At 48.5% G+C, this 22,480-nt stretch overlaps 1 protein-coding gene across 3 annotated transcripts in view; it reads right to left on the minus strand.

Annotated features, from left to right (window-relative positions):
* Nucleotides 1-22,480, minus strand: part of GLIS1 (GLIS family zinc finger 1) — a 249,851-nt gene that overhangs the window by 96,025 nt on the left and 131,346 nt on the right. For all 3 annotated transcript variants that reach the window (XM_072649517.1, XM_072649516.1, XM_072649518.1), the window contains one exon: nt 15,712-16,840. In XM_072649517.1, the coding sequence (XP_072505618.1) occupies nt 15,712-16,840 (1,129 nt within the window). The remainder of the gene's footprint in view (nt 1-15,711; nt 16,841-22,480) is intronic.

Genomic DNA, 22,480 nt, shown 5'->3' on the forward strand with positions numbered 1-22,480 from the left:
TATGCTGGAAGCGGAATTCATACAAAGCTAGAAGGGCCTCACACCTTAGAATGTAAGAACTGGATGGGTAGTAGAACAGAGGATGGCAGAGCTGGGAAGGAGCTTAGAACATGGAATGTCAGAGCTGGGAGGAGCCTTAGAACAAGGAATGTCAGATCTGGGAAGGAACTTAGAACAGAGGATGTCAGTACGGAGAAGCCTTAGAACAGAGACTACTAGAAAGAGCTTTAAAGATAATCTAATTTGATCCCCTCATTTCACAAGCAAATCGAGACCTAGGGAGCCTCAGGGTCTTGCCCAACGTCACATCAGGGCAGGAATAAGAAGCACAGCCAAGCTCCCCTCCCTTTGCCCAATGATTCCCTCTGTTCATCTAGCTCTCTTTTTCCACCACCACTGGAGTGATAACCTCAGGCAGTCTCCAGGATATCAACAACTGTTTACAAAAATCAAGAAAAGTTTAGGAAAACCAGATTGTTTCAGGCGTCTGGGGGCAGCCAGAAGACCAAGGCACACCCAGGACCAGGGCTTCTGCTCTGTCTAAAAACCTTCTTTGCCTTCCTTCTTCTCCCAGGCTCCGGGTGGAAACTGGCTGAGCTCCGGAACCCCACAACCCTACCCACCCCCCCCACTCACCTGCCTTCAGGTCATCCCTTCTTGGGGGCCTGGTAGAGCCTTGGCCCCACAGGCCTGGGCCATGAGAGCAGCAAGGAATTATCTCATTTGGCCTCATCACAATCAAACAGCAGTCCACTGTCCCCCGCTAATGGTATGTTTGGTCTGAGGCATTGGGGGCTGCACATGGGAAATTAAGCCCTGGAAGAAGGGCTTCTGGGAGGTTCTAGGATCCATGGTTTGTGGGGGACAGGGATTGGTGGGGGGTCGGGGGTGGGGGGGAAATGTTCCTGTTTCAGAATGTTTTCCCAACTTGACTCTGATGAACCCAGGCCTTGACCTCCAAAGCCCCCTTGGCTGCACAGAGAAGACCCTGGGGTCAGCCCCTGTGGTGGAGCAGAAAGGATGAAAAGATCCTAGATTCTGAACTGGAAGAGGCCCCAGTGGTCTCCTGGCCCAAACCCCTTGTTTTACAAATGGGGAAACTGAGGGCCAGGGAGGCAAGGTGAGGGGCACATAACCTCAGCCAGTACCTCCTCCATCCCCCTCCTTCTTATATAGGAGGAAGCTATGGCCTGGGGAGATGAAGGTTCTCTGCCAGCATCCCATAGCATACATGGCCCTGAGACACCCAGAAGAGGCTGGGGCTTGATGCCAAGGGCCATCACAGACCATGGACAGACCCTCTTATCCCAGAGCTGCCCATTTTCTCCTGGGAAAACAGATTCCCTGACATGTGGCTTAATCTACAGGAAAGCACCAGGCTTACAGGAAGAATGCCCAGGGTTTGAGTCTCTCTTCTGAGTCCCTGACCTTCCCTGAGTTTCAGGGGCCTTGTTTGCACAACGTGGATGAGCTAAGTAGTCTCTAGAGTCTCCCCCAGCTCTGACATTCCCTGTTTTAAGGGCCCTCCAAAGCCTGACATTCCCTATTTTAAGCTCCCTCCCAACTCTGACATTCCCTATTCTAGGGTCCCTTCCACCTGTGACATCCCCTCTTCTAAGGTCCCTCCAAACTCTGATATTCTCCTGTTCTCAGGCCCCCCTAGCTCTGACATTCCCTGTTCTAAGGGACTTCCCAGATCTGAAACTCTGGATCCATGATGGAGACTGCACACAGCAAAGCCTCAAGCATCATGGGAGCCCATCCACTCTGTATAAAATCCAGGTTTTGATGGGTTTTTTTCACTGAACTTAGTAAAGGATCATTTAAAAAGCCAAATGCTTTCAGTCACCTACTGTGGGCTGGGCTGGACGCTAGGTGTTAATGTCTGGGTCACAGAGGGAGGGAAGTCCCGGCACCCCTGTAAATGACTCAGGAAATCGATGGCCCCGGCTCCAGGGAGCTAATTGGAGCAGAGTGAGTCAAGCAACCACAGTGTGCTGGGAAGAACACTATTCTCCAAAGGCCATTAAGTCTACAATTCTCCTTGGGTAGAATCTGCCTCCACTCAGGAACAGAGGCTGTCTTTCAGAATGATAAGAAAAAAGGTATAGAACTGAGGACAATCTGGCCCAGGTCCCTCCTCTGACACAAATGGACTGTGTGACCCTGGGCAAGTCACTTAACCCATGGTGCTCAGGCAGCTCTCTAAGGCCCACCCACTGAGCTGCAGAGCAGGGTAGCTGCTCTCCATATCCAGTGACATCCCAGGCTTGTACCATAGTCAAATAGTAACAGGGATGAATGAGCACCTGCTGTGTGCCACATACTGGAGAGACCACTTGATGTTTCATACCTTTCTTCTCACTTGTTCTGCTGCTGCCCCCCTGCTGTCCCTCTAGTACCCCCTAGTTAGATGACCCAGCTTGTAACCCCACAAGCCTTTCAGCACCTCAACACTGAATATGCTTTGAGATCCCTTCACAAAATGTCCAGCCCAGTTCTGAAAGACTCATACAGTTCAGGCTGAAGGACTTCCTCAGCAGGGTCTGGTCAAAGAGCCAGCCTTTCCCCATCCTAGAGCCAGGAGGCCAGCCAGCCCAATCCCTTTACTCTAAGGACGCGGAAACTGAAGCTCCAAGGAGAAAGTGAGTTGCCTAAAGTCACAAAGGAAAATCTAAAGCGTGGATACTCCATGCAATACAGGGCAGGGGGTAGGAAGTTGAGATAAGAAGATACAGCCCCTCCTCTCAGAGATCTTAGAGTCCAACACACCAGCCTAGGTAACAAGGAGACACGCTGTTACCTGGTACAACCATTAGAGGCAAAGGCCTGTGGGAGGCCAGACAGAATAGGCAGTGATGGCCCAGGGAAATCTGGGAGGGTTTACTGCAGGAGGAGGTGGGCTTTGAGCTGCCCTGTGGGGTCAAAGAGGCAAACAAAGCTATTCTAGGGGCTGACCATGGGCACCGCTGTGGGTGAAGGCTCCCGAGAACCTTTGCAGGAATTCTGCTGGGCCAGCCCAGGTTTCATCCCTCCCAGCCCCTCATACCTTCTTAGCTCCTTAGAAAATGCTCTCCTCGAGCCTTTCCTAGAGAGGGCTGGGCCTAGCAGAAGTCAGAGGGCCAGAGTTCAAATCCTACTCAGCTACTACCTGAGTTAACAGAAGAACAATGTCTCCAATGCTAGCTAGGTGACTGTGGGCAAGTCCCCTAATCCTGACCTCACTCTAAAAGGGGGGAGGGAGCACTAGAGGCCTGAGGGTCCTGTCCAACTCTAAATCAATGATCTCAGGTAAACCGTAAGGTACCACAGAATTTTCAGCTATTATTATTACCATTCATGGGATTTGAGTTGTCTCTTTCCCCCAGGCTTCAGTTTCCTTCACTTTATTGTTTTTAAATTAAATTGTTTTTTTTTTTTTTAGTAAAAATTGATTTTCATGTCCTTGAATGCTGGCCCCAACTTTAAAAGGAGGGGCTGGTGTATAATATGGGCCACTTCTAGCTCTAAATCAAATGACTCAAAAGAGATAATATTTGTAAAGCACTAAGCCCAGTGCCTGGCACCTAGTGGACATTTAGTAAATACTTATTCCCTGCCTCCCTCTAAAGACTATGTGTTGAGAGCCAAGACAGCAGAGTAGAAGGACAGACCTATTCTAGTTCTCCCCCTCATAGCCCATAAAATACCTGTAAAAAAATGACTCTAAACAAATTCTAGACCAGCAGAAGCCACAAAATGACAGTGTAAAACAGATTTTTCAGCCCAAGACAGCCTGAAAGGCTGACAGAAAGGGTCTATCACACTGGGCTCAGAGTGGAGCACAGCCCAGCCTAGGTCACATGGCATGGACAGGATTGGAACAGGCTTCAGGCACGGAATCACGGGTAGCAGCTGAGGTTCCCCAGTTTCTCAACCCACAGCTCTAAAGGTCAGTAAGAAAGCTCTTTCACCTGAGTGAGAGGGGAACATGGTCTGGACCCAGCCCTGGCCCTACAGCAGCAGCAGCCACTGTGGCCTCAGTATCCACTTTTGCAGCCCTTGGCCTAAAGACCCTAGGGGAATTGAGCCACTGATCTGGATCTCACTCCTGAGTGGCAGTCCTGGGGCGAGGAGGAGCACTGATGAGGTAGAGCTGGTGGTGGCTGTGGAGAGAGAATCGTACTCGAAGTTCCAGGGCAGAAAAGATTGCTTGTGGTTGCTCACAGATCAGAGTGTGGGCCAGGAGAGGAGTTACTCCTCTCCCTTGATTGTGCCACCTTGGAGGAACTGAGAACTTACAGGTCCCTAGAGTATGCCCTTCACTTGACAAAGGACTCAAAGGTCAAGTAACTGGCTGAGAAAATACTCAAAAAAGGGGAAAAAATAAGACTATAGAAGGTTACTTTCTTCATGAAAAGGTAATTTCTTCCATTCTTTCAGATGAGGAAGAACAAAACATATCATCAGAGAAAGACATAAAAGTCAAGGCTTCTAAATACAAAGTCTCCAAAAAAATATGCAATGATCTCAGGCCATGGAAGAGCTCAAAAAGGGCTTTGAAAATCAATTAAGAGAGGTGGAGGAAAAATTGGAAAGAGAAATGAGAGTGATGCAAGACAATCATGAAAAGCAAATCAATAGTTTGCTAAAGGAGATCCAAAGAAATGCTGAAGAAAATAATATCTTTAAAAATAGACTACCCCAAATGGCAAAAGAGATCCAAAAAGCGAATAAGGAGAAGAATGCTTTAAAAAGCAGAATTGGTCAAATGGAAAAGGAGATTCAAAAGCTCAATGAAGAAAATAGTTCTTTAAAAATCAGAATGGAGCAGATGGAAGCTAATGACTTTATGAGAAACCAAGAAATTATAAAACAAAACCAAATGAATGAAAAAATAGAAGACAATGTGAAATATCTCATTGGAAAAAACAACTGGCCTGGAAAACAGATCCAGGAGAGATAATTTAAAAATTATTGGTCTACCTGAAAACCAAGATCAAAAAAAGAGCCTAGACATCATCTTCCAAGAAATTATCAAGGAAAACTGCCCTGATATTCTAGAACCAGAGGATAAAATAGAAATGGAAAGAATTCACTGATTATCTCTTGAAAGAGACCCTCAAAGGGAAACTGCTAGGAATATTTTAGCCAAATTCCAGAGTTCTCAGTTCAAGGAGAAAATATTACAAGCAGCCAGAAAGAAACAATTCAAGTACTGTGGAAATACAATCAGGATAACACAAGATTTAGCAGCTTCTACACTAAGGGATTGAAGGGCTTGGAATTTGATATTCCAGAGGTCAAAGAAGATAGGATTAAAACCAAGAATTACCTACCCAGAAAAACTGAGTATAATACTTCAGGGGAAAAAAATGGAATTTCAATGAAATAGAGGAGTTCCAAACATTCTTGTTGAAAAGACCAGAGTTGAATAGAAAATTTGACTTTCAAATACAAGAATCAAGGGAAACATGAAAAGGTAAACAGGAAAGAGAAGCCTTAAAGAACTCATTAAAGTTGAACTGCTTGCATTCCTACATGAAAAGATGTTATTTGTAACTCATGAGACCTTTTCAGTATTAGGGTACTTAGAGGGAATTTATATGTAGGTGTGTATGGGTATGTATCTATATATTATATATGTGTAGATATCTACATGTACATGCATATATGTGTGTATGTATGTATATATGTGTGTATATACATAGACAGAGGGCACAGGGTAAGCTGAATGTGAAGGGAGAATACCTAAAAAATAAAATAAAATTTACTGCTGAGTGGAATGTACTGGGATTAGGAGAAAGGGAAAGATGGAATGTAGCAAATCATTTCACATAAAAGAGGGAAGAAGGAGCTTTTACAAGGGAGGGGAAGAGGGGAGAGATGAAAGGAAATGAGTGAGACTTGCTCTCATGGGATTTGGCTTAAGGAGGAATAACACACACGCAGTTGGATATGGAAATCTATTTTACCCTGCAGGAAGGCAAGGGGGAAGAGGATAGGAGAAGGAAGAAAATAGAAGGGACAGCAATTGGGGAAAGGGGTAATCAGAAGCAAACATTATTGTGGGAGGACAGGTGAGGGGAGAGAATGGAATAGATTGAGGGCATGATAGGACAGAGGGAAATGTGGTTAGTCTTTCATAACATGACTGTTAAGGAAGTGCTTTGCATTGTTACACATGTATGAACTATACTGAATTGCTTATTTCTCAATGGGGGTGGGTGGGGAGGGAGAGAATATGGAACTCAAAGCTTTGGTAATGAATGTTAAAAACTGTTTTAGCACGCAACTGGAAATTAAGATATATGGGCAATGGAGTACAGAAATATGTTTTGCCCTACAGGAAAATAAAGGGGAGGATGGAAGAAGGGTGGGTGGTGGAAGGGAGGACAGACTGGAGGAAGGGGCAGATGGGATGCATGCTGTCCTGGGGTAAGGGGTGGGAAGAAATCGGGAGAAAAATTTGAATTCAAATTCTTGTGGAAGTGAATGTTGAGAACCGAAAAATAAATAAATTATATACTTTTTAAAAAAGACTATTTGTTGTCATTTAGTGGTGAGCAACTCTCCATGAACCCATTTGGGGTTATCTTGACAAAGAGACTGGAATAGTTTGCACCATTTCCTTCTCATTTTACAGATAAGGAAACTTAGGCAAACAGGACTAAGTGACTTGCACAGGGTCACACAGCTTTTACTAGTATCCAACCTCCTTAGCTGTCTTCTGTTTAATAGTCCTGCAGATATTTGCATTTATTCACCTCATATGTAAGCTAAATCTATTTACAGATGCCCCTGTTAGCTTCTCCTTGAGAAAGAAACTCATTCTTTGGTCTTGTTTCCCCAGAAGTAAGCCCTGGCACGTAATGGGAGCTGTAGATAAGAGTATTATGCCTCAGACACTTACCAGCTTGTGACCCTAGGAAAGTCACTTAACCATTGTCTGCCTCAGTTTCTTCACTTGTAAAATGGAGATAATAATAGTACCTCCTTTGGAGGTTGTTGTTAGGAGCAAATGAGATCTTTATTTTAAAAGAAAGAATAAAAGCTCAGTGCAGGGCATCTAGTAGGGGCTTGCTTATTCCTTATTAATGCTTATTCCTTCTCCTCTGTCTCTTGCCAAGGCTGTCATAAATAGAAGAGCTGAAACTGGAACCCGCTCTGCTACACCATACTGGGAGGCCAGGGGTGGACAGGTCAGGAAGGGGTTAAAGGCAGCCTGGTCCAAGGACTGGAAGCCTCCACTGCCAGCCTGAATCCAGGCTCTTTGGGGGATTGGGAGCTAGGCCAAGCCATAAAAGATTTCTGATGGACTCCCATTTTATCATTACCCATGTAAGAAAAATGTCTCATGAGCATCCCAACACAAGAGAATGGTAATCGCTTGCAGGCCTCGCAGGCTCTTTCGAAAGGCAGAGGGAAGATTTATCGCCTCGATGATGAAACAAAGGGCACTTGGGTAGACGTCCCTGAGTGCCGGATGCTCTGGTAGACAGGCCTTTCCCATCTCCAGATCTGCAGACCAGTGGGCTCAAGATCGATTACCCCTCACCCGAGGACATCAGGTGAGGAACACATTTAGACCCATGCTCAGAAAGGAGGGTGCTTGTCCCCAAAAGTAGAGAAACCCAGGTCAGCCCAGCTGCTCCCAAGTAGAAGAGAGAGAGAGGGAAGGGCAATGAGCCCCCACTGGGTGATGCCACAGTGGAGAAAAAGCAGTGAGAGAGGGATGCCAGCCAAGAAACTTCCTCTTTCAAGCCTCTCCTTTCAGATCTCTGGGTCTTTTCATGAGAACTGTATGGGAATGACAGATGTATAAGTCACATGCAGTGAGCTGTAAAGTAACAGAATATCAGCATGGGGGAAATGGACCTTAGAACAGGGGATGTCAGAGCTGAGAGGGCACTTAAAACAGGGGATATCAGAGCTGAGAGGGCCTGAGAACAGGAAATGTCAGAGCTGGGAGGGACCTTAGATGATGGAATGTTGTATCAGAAATACAATTCTTTCATTTTCTAGAGGAGGAAACTGAGGTCCAGAACACAGAGTCTTGTACAGAGTGGATATTTAACAAATAATAAATGTTTATTGACTCTGATAATATAAATTTTTAAATAAAGAACTGAGTGAATAATGAGAATGAGAGAAGGCTCCAAGGGCCATTAGCCCATACAAAGATTGTCAGAAAAATCATTCCTGCCTTAGAAAAATATTAATTTTCAAAGTTTCCAAAACATGTAAATGAGACCTCTCCCAGTTCTCTGTTCTAAGGTCCCTCCAATCTGGGACATTCGAGGTTCACCCCTCACTCTGATACTCTCCAAGCAATCCCCCAATTCTGCTGTTCTCAGTTCTAACACTATATGCATTTAGATCTTTATAGGTTCAACGTGCTTTCCCACAAATGTCCTCATGTGATTAAAATGACCCTGTGATGTAAACAGAGTGTGGATTCTGCTTTCCATCACACAGCCGAGACAAAAGTGAAAAAACGGGGACTTAAGAGACAGTTAGAGTCTTGCTAGAGCTCACACTGGTCTCAAGACATCCCTCCCATCCAAGAATTTGTGCCCAACATAAGGAGCATGGCTTTTTCAGGCTAAAACTTAAGTTTCCACGAAGGGTCCCAGTTCATTCCATCCTTGCTAAGTTCCTGAACACAGCTGAATCCATACAGGGTAGGGAAGGACACACAAATGAAAACTGCTGTTACCAGCACAGAAAGGATTGGCTTCATCAGGAAGCTTAAAAAGGATAGGGCTGGCAGAGTTTTTAAACAATATTTCATTTATTGCCTTTTAATTTGACCAGAAACCTCAGCTTGGGACAGCCAAGTTATTTGGTTTCATGCAACTAATTAGTTCTAGAGGAGGAAAAATGGCCAAAAAGAAAGAAAGAAAGAAAATCTCTGGGTTGTTAAAAGCCCAGGCAGCTGAAGGCAGTCCAGGCAAGAAGTGCTGTTTCATTTTCATGTTGTTTTATTGACAGGAGTTGTGGGGCTTTTTAAGAGCACATTTTGAAACACACTTTCAGATTTGGACCTTCTTAAATATTCAATGAAGGAAGGAACAAAGGAATGAATGAATGAGTGAATGAGGCTGCCTGGCTGGGAATACAGTCTCTGTCACATAATCAAGGTTCTTAACCTCCTAACTCTAGAACAACCAGAGAATCTTGAGAGCAAGAAGGGACTTTGGAGTTCAGTTCGTTCAAATAGGGGTTGGATGTTCTCTTAAGACCCTTCTGATTTATAAGATTCTGATGTCCCTGACCCTCAGTTTCATCATCTGTAAAACGGGGACAGTAACAATTACACTGGCTATCCTGATGGAAAGCATTTTGGAAACGTCTATAAAAACACATGATTGCACTGTTCTGAGTTTCAGCATCCTCATCTAGAACCTTGACCATCAGAGCCAGAACAGACATTAGAAGAGGGAGTATGAAACCCAGGAAGAGCCTTAGAACAGGGGATGTCAGGGCTGGGAGGGCCTTAGAACAGGGGATGTCAGGGCTGGGAGGGCCTTGGAACAGGGGATGTCAGAGCTGGGAGGGCCTTAGAACAGGGGATGTCAGGGCTGGGAGAGCCTTAGAACAGGGGATGTCAGAGCTGGGAGGGAGCTTAGAACAGGGGATGTCGGGTTGGGAGAGCCTTAGAACAGGGGATGTCAGAGCTGGGAGGGGCCTGAGGACAGGGGATGTCAGGGCTGGGAGGGAGCTTAGAATACAAGATGTTAGGGTACGAGGGAATTTGGAGGGCCACTAGTCCCTCATTTTACGAATGGAGAAAAAAAGGCTCCCAGAGGGGCAGTTAACTTGTCCAAAGCCAGACTGATAGTGGGCTCAGCTAGAACCCACACATATGACACTCAGATATTCTTTCCATTGACCTGGTGACATCTCTCAAAAAGTACAGCAGGACCTTGAGGGGAACCTAAACAGAATCATCCCTCATATTACCTGAGACAAGTGCAGCCCACAGATGGGCTTCCCCATGAATCAGGATCCCCAGGTCTCTCCGAACGTTCCATCAGTACCTGCTTTCTCATGGTCTCTCAGAGAAGGTGTAGGGAAGGAAAGGGACATTTGGGTGAGGGCACATGGTACAAAGCTCTTTCGACACCACAGCCCTCTGAAGTAAGCATGGCAAGATTCATGACTCCCACTGTACAAATGGGGAAACTGAGGCTCAGAAGATATAGGGGTGGGATGGGGAGAAGGGGGATCTGCTCAAAGTCAAAGAACTGCCAATGAATCAGGGTTCTCAGCCCATTCCCACACTGCCCTCCACAAAACAAGCAGGCAAGGATGCTGTCCCCCAATTAATCCTCATGTCCAGAGAGGACAGAAATCAGAAGCAGGCCCTCCCAGCAGCCACTACCTGCTGATGGTCTTCCACTGACCACAGGGTGTGAGGGGAAAGAGGTCAAGGGCACAAGAGGTCATTACGACTCCTTCCTGAGACTTTTCCTTCTCTGCTGAGGGCTGAAACGCGTTAAGCGGGCTAATTTTGACTGTCTCAGACAATTGAAATTCCACTTGTCTGGGAGATCCAATCTCAGAAAGACACGAGACTAATCTTTCAAAAGCCAGAGCCCCATCCTCCTGGCACCAATATTTTGGTTGGCTGTCCTCTGGATTAGAATGCAGATGAAGCTCCAATTTAATAAGGCTAAAATAACATGAGTTAAGTATGAAACATAACAGGATATTGCCGAGAGATTAGGTAGTTTCCTTCTGACTACTTGTAGAACCCGAAGGAAAGGAGGGGTAGGGGAGAAAGAAGCCCAAGCCAAAGCCCCAGAGGGTCCCATCGAGGAGACAGCTCGGCCGATGGATGGGCCTGGGGCCACAGATGAGAACTGAGGGTAGCCCCCAGGTCCATCCTGGCTCCAGTAGGGAGATGACCCCAGGCCCAGGAGGGAACTCGGGCACATTCCCGCCAGTGCTCTCTGCGGGGCTGAGCTGAGGCAGGGGCAGGCCAGTTAAATTTAAACCAGCTGGAAGGATGAGTGTTACAGTTGGATGAGGAGGAACCTTACCTCATGAAAGGCCTGTGGAAACCGCTGTTGGAAAGATAATAAAAGGATTAACTACTGCTTTCGGCCTAGACCAATCGCTTTTCAATCAAAACGTCTCTTCTGCTTCCTGTTCTCGAGTAGCCTGGATTCCCAGATTCCTTTTGTCTATTACAGCCCATGGTATCAAAGCTTGTCATGAGAAATTAATAACTGTCCATGAGGAGAGAGTTTATTTATCTGGGCGGGGATGCTACTCACCAGGAAAGATGACAACCCCATTACCTAGGTAGCCAGCCAACAATCTGGCGGGAGGAAAAAACCACCCTGGCGGAGGGCAGACTGGAGAGGCTGGACACAGTGGGTGACTGTGGGACAGTCAAGAGGAGCCCCTCCAAAAATCCAGGCAAAAGCAAGGGGATCGAGGTGAGGCCCCCACTCAGCTTTCAGCCCATCCCCCAAAGAGAAATCCATTCTAAGACACTAAAAAGGGAGAGACGGGACTGACAGAGAAAGAGAGTCTCCATCTGGGAAGCCCAGAGGGCTCTAAGGAGACCAAATGGGACAGTACTTGGGATTTGCGGCTTGGATTTGCTTGGAGTGTTCCTCTCACTTGTCCTGGGGGCAGTGTAGTTCAAAAGAAAAACCACTGCCTCTGGAGCCCAAGGTCCCAGGTTCAAGTTGTGTCTCTGATTCTTCCTGCCTGTAATATTGAGTAAGTTACTCTGTTCTGCAAAATGGACTGACGCCGAGGTCCCTTCCAGTTCCACATAAGAGCTCCATGAACATCCCCCCTCAAGGATGGAGGCCCTTTCCTGAGAAGAACACCAGGAAGCTTCTGGCCTTCCCTGGCACAGGGATGTGTTGAGCCTAGCCTGGCAGTGCAGGTCTGAATGGCAACACGGGAAACTGGGTTCTATTTTTGGCCAAAGATCTGGTCTTGCCCAGCCCGGTGTGTCCAGGAAGCTTGGGAGAAGGAGTAAAGGGACAGGAGGGGGCTTACAGACCGAGGCAGCCAGGCCTCCTCCTAGGCCCATTTGGACACAGCTCCAGGGCTAGGGATGCCTCAGTGTCCTCAGAGCTGTGGCATCTGAGGTGGCCTCAGGCTTGGCTCTCAAGAAGCAGACTTTCTAAAACGAATGATCCTTTACTCATCCCCAAGGCTTAAAATCCTTTGCAGAATGGACCTTCCAGCCTTAGAAGGCAGCAGCTCTCCCATTGCTGGAGGCCTTTCAGGCCCAGCTAGAAGGTGCTCCCACTTCAAGGGGTGTGGGTGAGGACATTTGGTGGAAAGCCGTTAAGTCAGAAGACCTGGTTTAGAATCCACCCAGAAAAACTCCAGCATTCACTTCCCTTTTACTAGCCTCAGTTTCTGTCTCAACAAAATGGGTATAATCAGATTGGCATTCTTTATCCCACCGTACTGTTGTGGAGTAGCCTAGAGGGTTGTGGCCCCAGACCTCATATACACACTCACAGCAAGCCTGGGAAAACGCTTTGGAAACTCGGTGAAGTTATAGAAATGGGGTTGGGGGGTCATTACTTCTCTTAGTTTTTGCTGATGAGGATCCCCTGTCTCTTACCGGAGGTCTCTCAGTGGAACAGGAGAAGGCTTAGTCTGGGACTTAGGGACTTGTCCTAGGACAAGACTCAGCATAGGGTCCTTCACCTTTGTGTCCATCTCAGACCCTCCTCTGGCAGGCTGGTGAAGTTGATGGATATTTCCCCTGCATCACGTTTGTAAATGCCAAAAATAAAATGAAGCATGGGAATCTGGCTAGACCACATCATAAGATTACTAAGGAAACCAAATACATCGGAATACAGTTATCACAATGTAAAAAAAAGTTCATGGTCCCCAGCTAAGATGGCAGTTTGTTCTTCGTTCTTGAAGAGGACCATGACAACAGTGATGTGAGCTATGACATGCAAGTGAAGTGGATTTAAGCTCGGCAGGCCTGTGCAAAGTCATCAGTCTTACTTTCCTCTCCAGAACCATCCGGGTCGAGTGGTCAAATATAGATCAAGATGACTGGAGATGGGCCAGGATGAAGCGGGAAACCTTGGCCTTTTCAAGCTAAGGTCTTTCTTTAACAGGTCTCAGTTTGACTGAGGCAGTGCACATTCAGTGATTAAAGCTTAATAAAAAATGAGGCAAAGAATGGGAACTGTGGGAGGGGAAGATCTTCAGGGTTTCTGGTGAAAACAGAAATAATTGTTAGGCTCTGGCCAGTGCTGGCAATATGGAGACCAAGCTGGAGGATACTATGAGGCTGTTGCAGGCTGCTTAGAGACCCCTGTTACCCCAGAATCTGGTAGGCACCTTTCCTGCTCTTATCCCAGTCTTTTCCCAGGCTAACAACCCGATGTGGAGAGACATGTTGGTCAGCTATCTGTGACGGTGACCCTATGACTATCAAGAGACTTGACTCCTGACATGCAGGTGCATGCCACCTTGGCTACTTCTCCGCTGATGGTTCTAGGCCACTTCCATGATGCTTCCAGACTCAGCAGGGTATGAACAGGAATGCATTTATCAGAATTTAGGTAAATCACTTTTGAACCTTACAGCACTGTATAAATGCTGGCTACTTATTATTATTAAGCACTTACTGAACTGACACAAAGCACTGAGCTCACACACAGCATACATAGTCCATACAGAAGTACACAGGTAATGTGCTTCTGTAAATATCCCAGCGGCACAGAAACGTCAGTCACATTTTCCTATCTCTGAGGGTTAAGCAAGTGACATCTGGAGGGACGTGTAACCTTCAGAGAGACCTATAGAGACAGCACATTCCTTACAGGGAGGTTAAGAGGCACAGGGGATAGAACCCTGGCCTGGAGTCAGGAAGACCCGAGTTCAAATCAGGCCTCACTTACCAGCTGTGTGACCCTGGGCAAGTCACTTAACCTCTGTCTGCCTCAGTTTCCAATTATAAAATGGAAATAATACAGCCTCCACCTCTCAGACGGTTGTGAGGATTAAGAGAGGTAATGCGTGTTGAGTGTTTGTCACAGGACCTGAGCATAGATAGTGCTACATAAATACTTAGGCCCCTCTTCCCCTCTCCTTTCATAGGGTCACGAGGCAGGAAACCCTTTGCCAGTGCCCACATGGTGGGTTCCTAACCTCTTTAAGTTTAAAACATTATTTTTTAAAAAACCTATCAGAGGACTTACTACCTCAGAGGACTTGGCATTGGTGGTACAGAAAATACACAACTTGTTACAACCCCTTCTGTAATACTTTCACCTCCCCTCCCCATGGGAGGGATCCAGGGCCCACCATTTGGTGGCCATGCTCTAATGCTCCTGTTATGAATGGGATTCCCAGGCTGGGCCCTCTCTCTGTGTCTACCCTTTACTGCCCTCCCCATCCAAGTGGCCCGGATGAGGCCGTCAGCACCTGGAGAGTCGCGCTGGGAGAGGAAAGAATCCAGGGTTGGCTGGAGCCCTTTCAAGGGAAGGAAAGTAGAGACCCACAAAAGGATCATGATGCTGGCCATGGCCTGCCTCATTTCAGCCCCTCGAGAGGATGGGAAGGCATCAGTTAAGCAGCTCCAGATTGGAAATCCCGCCAGGATAGGGACCCCTCCATGCCAGATCACACCTGGCTCTGGACTGCTCAGTGGTCCATACTCCACTAGCATGGAATGTCTGTCACTGAGTACATGCTCTCATCTACCCTGCACACGTACGGGCTCGTGAGTATGTGAACAAGCAGGTGCCACCTGCAAAGGGTCAAGCAGACGAAGCTTTAGGCAGGTATCACTGTAAGCAACAACATCCTGCTGTGGGGGCTTATTCCACAGCTCCAACATCTCAGCACAGCCACCCTAAGGTGGCTCCATGACAGCGCCCCTCTCTCAGGATGGTTTTTACCACCTCCTCACAGGATGAGAGTTGGTCTAAGTGGGAGCCAGCTCCGCCCTATCCCAACACAACTGCATCCACATATGGTGTGTCCTCCCATGACAGACCTCTGGGTCTGGCCTCCCTTGATGCTCAGGTGAGACCTCCAGCTTGACCACAGATGCCAGCACTTACCCACCCCAATCTTTTGCTTGGTTAATGCCTCTAGATTGCCCTCTGAACAGATCTGTGGCTGCTAAATCTGGTATCTCAATGCTTCTCTTGACATGACTTTCCTTGGCCCTTTGGATCTCTCTTCCCCATCTCTCTGTCTCTCCATTTCTCTGTCTTTTTCTCCACTAACTACGTGACTGATTTAGAAGTGGCTCTGCTGGGGCAGGCACAGACCTCATGAGTTATGGAGCAGAGAAACACCTGAACTCAAGGCTGGGTCACCAAGGCCAAAGACAGCCCAATTATAAGACATTTGTGACTGTGTCATCCCAAAGACCAAAAGTAGACCAACAGAGGTGGGCACAAGCAGAGGCAAGGGAAGGTGTTTTGGTGACACAGAGGGTGACGTCTCCACTCTTGACGACTTGGGGACCCAGGACCCATAACAGAGGAGCCCTGGGCTCCCACCACAGCCCACATGTTGGCTCTGTCTACTGCCAACAACCATTTCTTTTATTTTTATCATGGTGCCATCTCTCTACACATCCAATCGTGCCCCTTGTCCAAGGCCACAACAGGTAAAACCAACAACCACAAGAGAAGATTCCCGTCACATCACGTCACAGTAGTGGGGGTAGGAGGGGGGCCGTGAGGAGGCCGTGCTGGCCACACTTACCATACACTTGTTGGGCTTCTCCCCGGAGTGGACCCGCATGTGAATCAGCAGCTTGTAGCGGGCATTGAAGGGTTTGTAGCGCCGTACGCAGCCCGCCCAGAAGCAGGTGAAGTCTTCGCCCTTGCGTTGGTCAATATGGGTCTTCTCAATGTGACGTACCAGCTCCTCTTGCTGGTCATAGGCAGCATCACAGTCAATCCAGCGGCACACCTGCCGCCCACCACCCAGCTCAAGCTCTTCTCCATCACTGGGGGGCAGGGCCTTGGGGGAGCCAGGGAGGTGGAGCCCCAGCTGCTGATGCAAGTGGTAGGGGGGTGGCAAGCCCTGGTGATGGGGGGGAGGGTGGGCAGGAGGATATAGCTCCGGGTTGGAGGAGTAGTCATCGGCCGGCTCCTGCTTCAGGAAGCCCACCTTGTGGCTGGGGCCCCCGAGGCCCCCGTGGGAGGCCTCCTGCTGAGGGATGGCCCCACTCATGGAGAGCCGGAGGCCGGCCCCCTCACCCTCCAGGTGCCGCAAGGGCTGCATCGGCAGCAGGTCACGGTCCCCACTCTCCCGCTCGGCAGGGAGTGGGACGAGGCAAGCTGGTGGTGAGGGCAGGCTGCAGGGGTGGTTGGCTGGGGGTCGGGGAGGCTTAGGTGCTCCATGCTGTGGTGGGGGGTTGGGAGGCATGCCCATAGGGCTGGGCCGGATGCCGCTGACACAGGTAACCAAGGAGGCCTGAGGGGTGCGGATGATGGTAGTGATGTCAAGGCCCTCCATGGATAAGGGGGAAGCAGAGGAGGATGAGGAGGAAGGTGGCTGCAGGATGGAGAAACAGCACCTCTTCATGGTGCCTGCTGGGAAGTGGACTGGCACAGGGGGTGGCAGTGGCGGCCCACCACTTCCCAAGGAGGCTGAGCCCAGAGCAGGATGCTCGCTGCTCAGCAGGTAGGACGGGGAGGGATTTGTAAAGGGGCTGCTGCTCATGAGGTCAAGGTCAGAGTGTAGCCCTGGAGGGCAGGCCTCAGCAAACCTCCGGGCAGCAGAGAAGTCCGACCCGGCCTTGTAGTCGCTCACACACTCCTGCTTGATTTGTTGAGGAGGGTGGCTTCCTCCATTCATGCACGAAGGGTCCTGGAACCGGGGACACCTGGAACAGAGAAGGTCAAGAAGGGTCACTTAGAGGGATGCCAGATCAGGCTCCTAGGCGCTAGCCCAGGAGCTGAGCTGCTTTATGTAACAGGTACCTTAAAGGAAGGAAGGAAAGAGGGAGGGATGGGGGGGGACAGAGAGAAGGATGGGGGGGGAGAAGAGAGAAGAGGAGAGACAGACAGAAAGAAGAGGAAGCAGAAGAGAGAGAGGAGAAACATAGAGAAAGGAAGAGGAAGGGGGGGGAGGGAGAGGGACAGAGAGAGAGAGAGGGAGAGGGAGAGAGAGAGAGGGAGGGAGAGAGAGACAGAGGGAGGGAGAGAGAGACAGAGGGAGGGAGAGAGAGACAGAGAGAGAGAGAGGGAGAGGGAGAGGGAGAGAGGGAGGGAGGGAGAGAGGGAGGGAGGGAGAGAGAGAGCGAGAGCACCAGCACCAGCCTGGCACTGTGTCTGTGCTGAATAAATGCTTGTGGGCTGCCTGCTGCCCCCACTGAGCTCACATTCAGATGGGCACATACAGGATCTCCACAGGAAGGGACTAGTAGTGCTAGACTACTGAGGCACAAGACAAAGACAAAAGACTGGGGAATGGGAAGCAGAGAACTACAGTGGAAAGAGTCTCATATTTGGAGTCAGAGGTACTGGGTTCAAATCCCAGCTCTGACTCTTACTCCCTTTGGGGAAGTCAGTCTCAGTTTTCTTCTTTGTAAAATGAGGGAGTTGGAACTAATTGACCCTGAGGACCTTCTAGATCCGTAGCCAAGATCCAAGAAGGATGACCACTTTTGTGGGGGGCTTTTGAGGAAAGAGTGTCACAAAGAACTTAAGGTCAGATTGAGGGGGGATTGAAAGAAAGAATGTGAAGAGATGGGGACGAGGTGGAGAGGGCAGCTGGAGAATAGGGGAGTGGGGGAAGGCTCAGAGAGAAGAAGAATGCTGAGGAGCTGGAGGGAGAGCAGCACAGGGAGAGAAGAGAAAGGGGGCAGGAGCGTGAGTGTGCTGCCCCAAGGAGGGAGGAGAAGGCGGGCAGAGAAGACTGAACCCGACCCCAGCGCGCTCTTCTTTTGTAAAGCACAAAGCCCCTGCCCGGCTTTGGATTACAGGCCCAGAAAGCGGATCGGGTTTTTTTAATTGGCATCTCTCCTCACCCAGGGCTCTCTCTGTATCCTTGGCTCCGGCTCTCCCCTGACCCAGAGGGCCCTGGGGGAATCAAGTTCCCAGGGCTCTGAAGGCCACTGACAACTTTAGGAGACGCCTTGGGTACGTAGAATCTGCTTCTAATTTTAAATTCTTCTTCGACTTTTCCCTGACTCAGGCATTTTTAAAACTGCCATCTTCTTCAAAAAGTTTTTAATTAAAGAGCTGTTAATTATGTAAGCTGTCACCCCAAGCAACCTGCCCCTCTTCTGCCCAAAACTTCTGAAGGTGGATGATAACAAGGTACTGATCAAGGGAATGTACCAACTGCCTTCCTGTGAGCACACTCTTTCTCCTTCTTTCTCATCACTACTGCATCTCTCGGAGGCACATAGTAGGTGAACAGAAGTGAACTGAAAAAACACTCAAGCTCACCACACACACTCTTCGGGGGCTTGATTATGAAAGTCCAAGGACCTTGGTTCTACATTTCCTTCTCTGTCAAATGAGGGAGTCGGACAAAATGACCTTTCAAGTCCCTTCCAGCTCCAACGTTCTCTGCTTCCCTGTACCAGTGGCAGTGACTAGACTATCTTGGGCCGAAATGAAAGCATCAGAAACACTAATGGATAATGCGGGGAAGGGAGAGCCCTGGGGCTAGGATCAGAACACCTAGGTCAAAGACTGACTGGATCCCACTTGAGTCACTCACCAAACTGTGAGACCTTAGGCAAGTCTCTTCCCTTTCTGGGCCTCAGTTTCCTCTCCTGTAAAAAGAAGGGGAACCCACTAGATAATTTCTAAGTGCCCTTCCGGCCCTCACATTTTACATTCGAACAGTCTGTAAGCAGCTGTCCTTTCTGGCTTTCACATCCAATGATTCTATTTTTGCCTCAAGACTTCCCTGGGTGGAGATTTTGCCTCGTCCTGCTGGCTCCTCCCTGCTAGCCCACCCCCTCCAACACGCATCCCCAGAACAAAAAATCAAAAACAAAAGTACTCGGTGCTCTAGTCCACTGGATAAAGAGAATAAAGCCACGCTAGCCTCTCACAAAAATGAAGACGTGAGATTAGGCTACGCTGCAGAGCGTAGGAGGGAAAGTAATGTCTCACGAGGCCAGACTGGAGCCCAGCTTTAAAACTAAACTTACATTTAATCCTAGAGGCAGTAGGGAGCCCTAGGAGACTACTGAGTGAGTGAATCAATCTTTCTGGCAGCAAGTAAAGCCTGGGCTGGAATAGGGAGGGAGACCCTTAGGAGGCTGCTGCAATAATCCAGGTGAAGAGTGATGAGGCAGCTTTCCACTGTATGAGTGGAGAGAAGAGTCTGAAAGTATAAAGCTACAGAGGCAGAAAGGTCAGGGTTTGGCACCTCATTGGTACATGGGGTAAGGGAGAGTGAGGAGTAAGGCCATGTCAAACTCACCCCCATTGGACACTAGAACAACGGTACATCAGAAAGATACAGCATAGTCTAAAAAGGAGAGAAGGAATCAGTGGCTACGAGAATGAGTTCAATTTGGGGACGTCTCCAAAGAATCCAGTTTGAAATATCCAACCGGCAATTGGAAAAATGGGACTAAAGCTCCAGAGAGATGGGGCTGGAGAAAGATCTGAGGGGACTCTGCACAGAAATGATCATTGAACCAATGGGCGCCAATGAGCTCAGCAAGATGAAGAAGACAGCCCAGGAGAGAATAGTGGGGAACCCCCCAGCAAAGACGCCAAAGGAGGGGTCTGGTCTGGTCAGACAAGCTGATGGCAAACCAGGAGACGGCAGGGTCAGGAACTCCAAGAGAGGAGAGTGTGGTCAGCGGTGTCTTAGAAAGGCCAAGAAGGATGAGGACTGAGAAAAGGCCGCCGGGAACCTTGGAGAGAGCAGTTTGAGTTAAAATGGTGGAGGCTGGAAACCAGGCTACAGAGTCAAGTTCTGAGTTCGAGGAAAGGATGGAGGAAGAGACTTTGAGGTGGCGGAGAGAGGAAGATGGGCATGTTTGGAGGAGCTAAGGAAAAGACCAACTGGTCAAGATTTGAAGAAGAAAGAGTATTAAGAAAGCAATCTGCTGAGGGGAAGGATTCAAATATGGTGAATGCCTGACAATGGAAGGGACTTAGAACAGGGGATGTCAGAGCTGGGAGAGCTTAGAACAGGGGATGTCAGAGCTGGGAGAGCTTAGAACAGGGGATGTCAGAGCTGGGAGAGAGCTTAGAACAGGGGATGTCAGAGCTGGGAGAGAGCTTAGAACAGGGGATGTCAGAGCTGGGAGGGGCCTGAGAACAGGGGATGTCAGAGCTGGGAGAGCTTAGAACAGGGGATGTCAGAGCTTGGAGAGAACTTAGAACAGGGGATGTCAGAGCTGGGAGAGGCCTGAGAACACAGAATGTCAGAACTAGGAGGGAGCTTAGAACATGAGATGTCAGGGCTGGGAGGGAGCTTAGAACAAGGGATATCAAGAGCTGGAAGGGGCCTTAGAACAGGGAATGTCAGGGCTGGGAGGAGGGCAATGACTTGCCTTTGCCCCAGAGGTGGGGGCTGGCGAAAGGGCAGCATTAAAATGCAGGTCTTATGACTCCACCAGCCAGGGCTCTGTTCTCCTCCTCATGACAAAGGAGTCATGGTGGGAGTGACTGTGACATTCACCATGACTGTGAACGCTAATGCCTTCCTTGGCTGGCTATCCCAAGACAGCCCTGGCCCAGCAGCCAAATTTCCTCAAGCTCCTGCTCTGCTGGCCGTTGGGCAATGCTGTCTGATAACCTTCCCCATTGAAGCTCAGCTCCCCCATGACGAACACTAAGGCTACAGCTCCTCGTGAAATCAGAACCAGCCCTGTTTCCATGATGAGCTCCCAAGGATTATGTTTTCCCCTCTTCACAGGGGCTCTGGAAATTTGGGAGTGAGTACTCCCAGAGGAGAGCTCAGAATATTTAAAAAGTCTGAGATAAAGTTTATAACTTTATAGGACTCAAAAGATACACAAAATTATAATGACCAATCTTGGATGATGAAGACATGAGAAAATGCCCTCCCTCCCATCTCTGCAGAGGTGGGGGAATATGGATGTGTAACAGTGCATATGCCACTCCAACCAACTGAGAAGTCACTGAAATCCAATTCAAGTGCCAGTCAAGACCTTATTCTCATGACTATCCTTGGCCTTCCCTGACCCCTCAGCTGGCATTGCCTTTCCTCCTCAGATTGCCTTAAGGTTTTCTTCGTATCCATCTTTAATGGGTACAAGCTCCTTGAAGGTAAGAGCTTTCCTTTCTGTCTCTATACCTGGCACAGTGCCCACAAGATGATTAATAACTATCTATTGACTGACTCCTAGACTGGACTCAAATGCTCCCAAAGTTCCATGGTCTCATGAATGTGGGCATTCTCTCCTCAGATGAAGATCACAACCCTTCCACATCCTCCTATGATGTGTGACTCTGGCTCATGCTCCCCCCAACAACTAAGGAGATAAATATCCTTTCCCCTGAGCCTTTTCTGCTCCTCATTTAATTTGCCTGGTTCCTTCTACTGATCTTTGCTGGCACCATCCTCACCATCTTGGTGGCCCTCATCCGGATTCCTACCAGCTTACCAAGATCCCTGCTAACGTGGTGGTGCCCCAACTTGAAATTCACACCCAGATGTGGTCTGACCAAGGCGAAGAGAGAACAGATGATCAGCCTCCTCACTCTGGACAACAGACCCCTCCCAATGTCACCCTGGATCACACTGGCCACATCACAGATAGTTCATTTCCACCAAGCTCTGCAGTCAAAGGCCGGGATCTTCAATCCATGAGGAAAAGGTTTCACTACTGCTCCTTTATCTTGGACGTGCAAAGTTGATTTTTTTAATCTCAAGTGTAAGACTGTGAATTAATCTCTGTTCAATTTCACGTTATTCACTTTAGCCTCTGCTGAGATCTGTTTTAATTCCTATGTTAGCCAGCATGTCTGCTGTTTCTCCTAGCTATGGGCCACCTGAAAATTCAATGATCATGCTAGCTACGAACTTATCCAAGTCACTGACTAAGACGTTAATTATTTTGGGGCCAGTCACATTGCCCCATTAACTCCTGAAATCTACTGGAAACCAAATTTTGTCCCTGGGAGCTCCCACTTGAATGAAATCAAAGATCTGGACCAAAAAGATGAGATTAAATTCCTTCCAAAGAGAGGTCTCTCAAGAGAATCCATTTCTTCAAAGACTCATCCCTCCCAGCATCTCAGAGCCAGCAGGTGCTGGGTAAGAAGAGATAAAAAGAAAGAAGGTAGAATGATCAGAGATTTTGAGCTTTCCTTCTCCAGGGTCTTTTTTCAGTCAGGAGGCAGGACAGTTCATCCATGGGGACAAGAAAGCTTCAGACAGCTCCACAAAGTGCCCTCTAAATTCTGAGGCAGCCTGCAGACAGTCGATAAGACCAAGGGAATCCAGGCTCTCTGGGCAGGTGTTACCAATATCTGGATACCTATGGGTGCACGCTTGAGTTCCTACAGTGGCCTTGTGT

The sequence above is a fragment of the Notamacropus eugenii genome, chromosome 2, assembly GCF_028372415.1.
Source record: "Notamacropus eugenii isolate mMacEug1 chromosome 2, mMacEug1.pri_v2, whole genome shotgun sequence".
NCBI classification, from domain to species: domain Eukaryota; kingdom Metazoa; phylum Chordata; class Mammalia; order Diprotodontia; family Macropodidae; genus Notamacropus; species Notamacropus eugenii.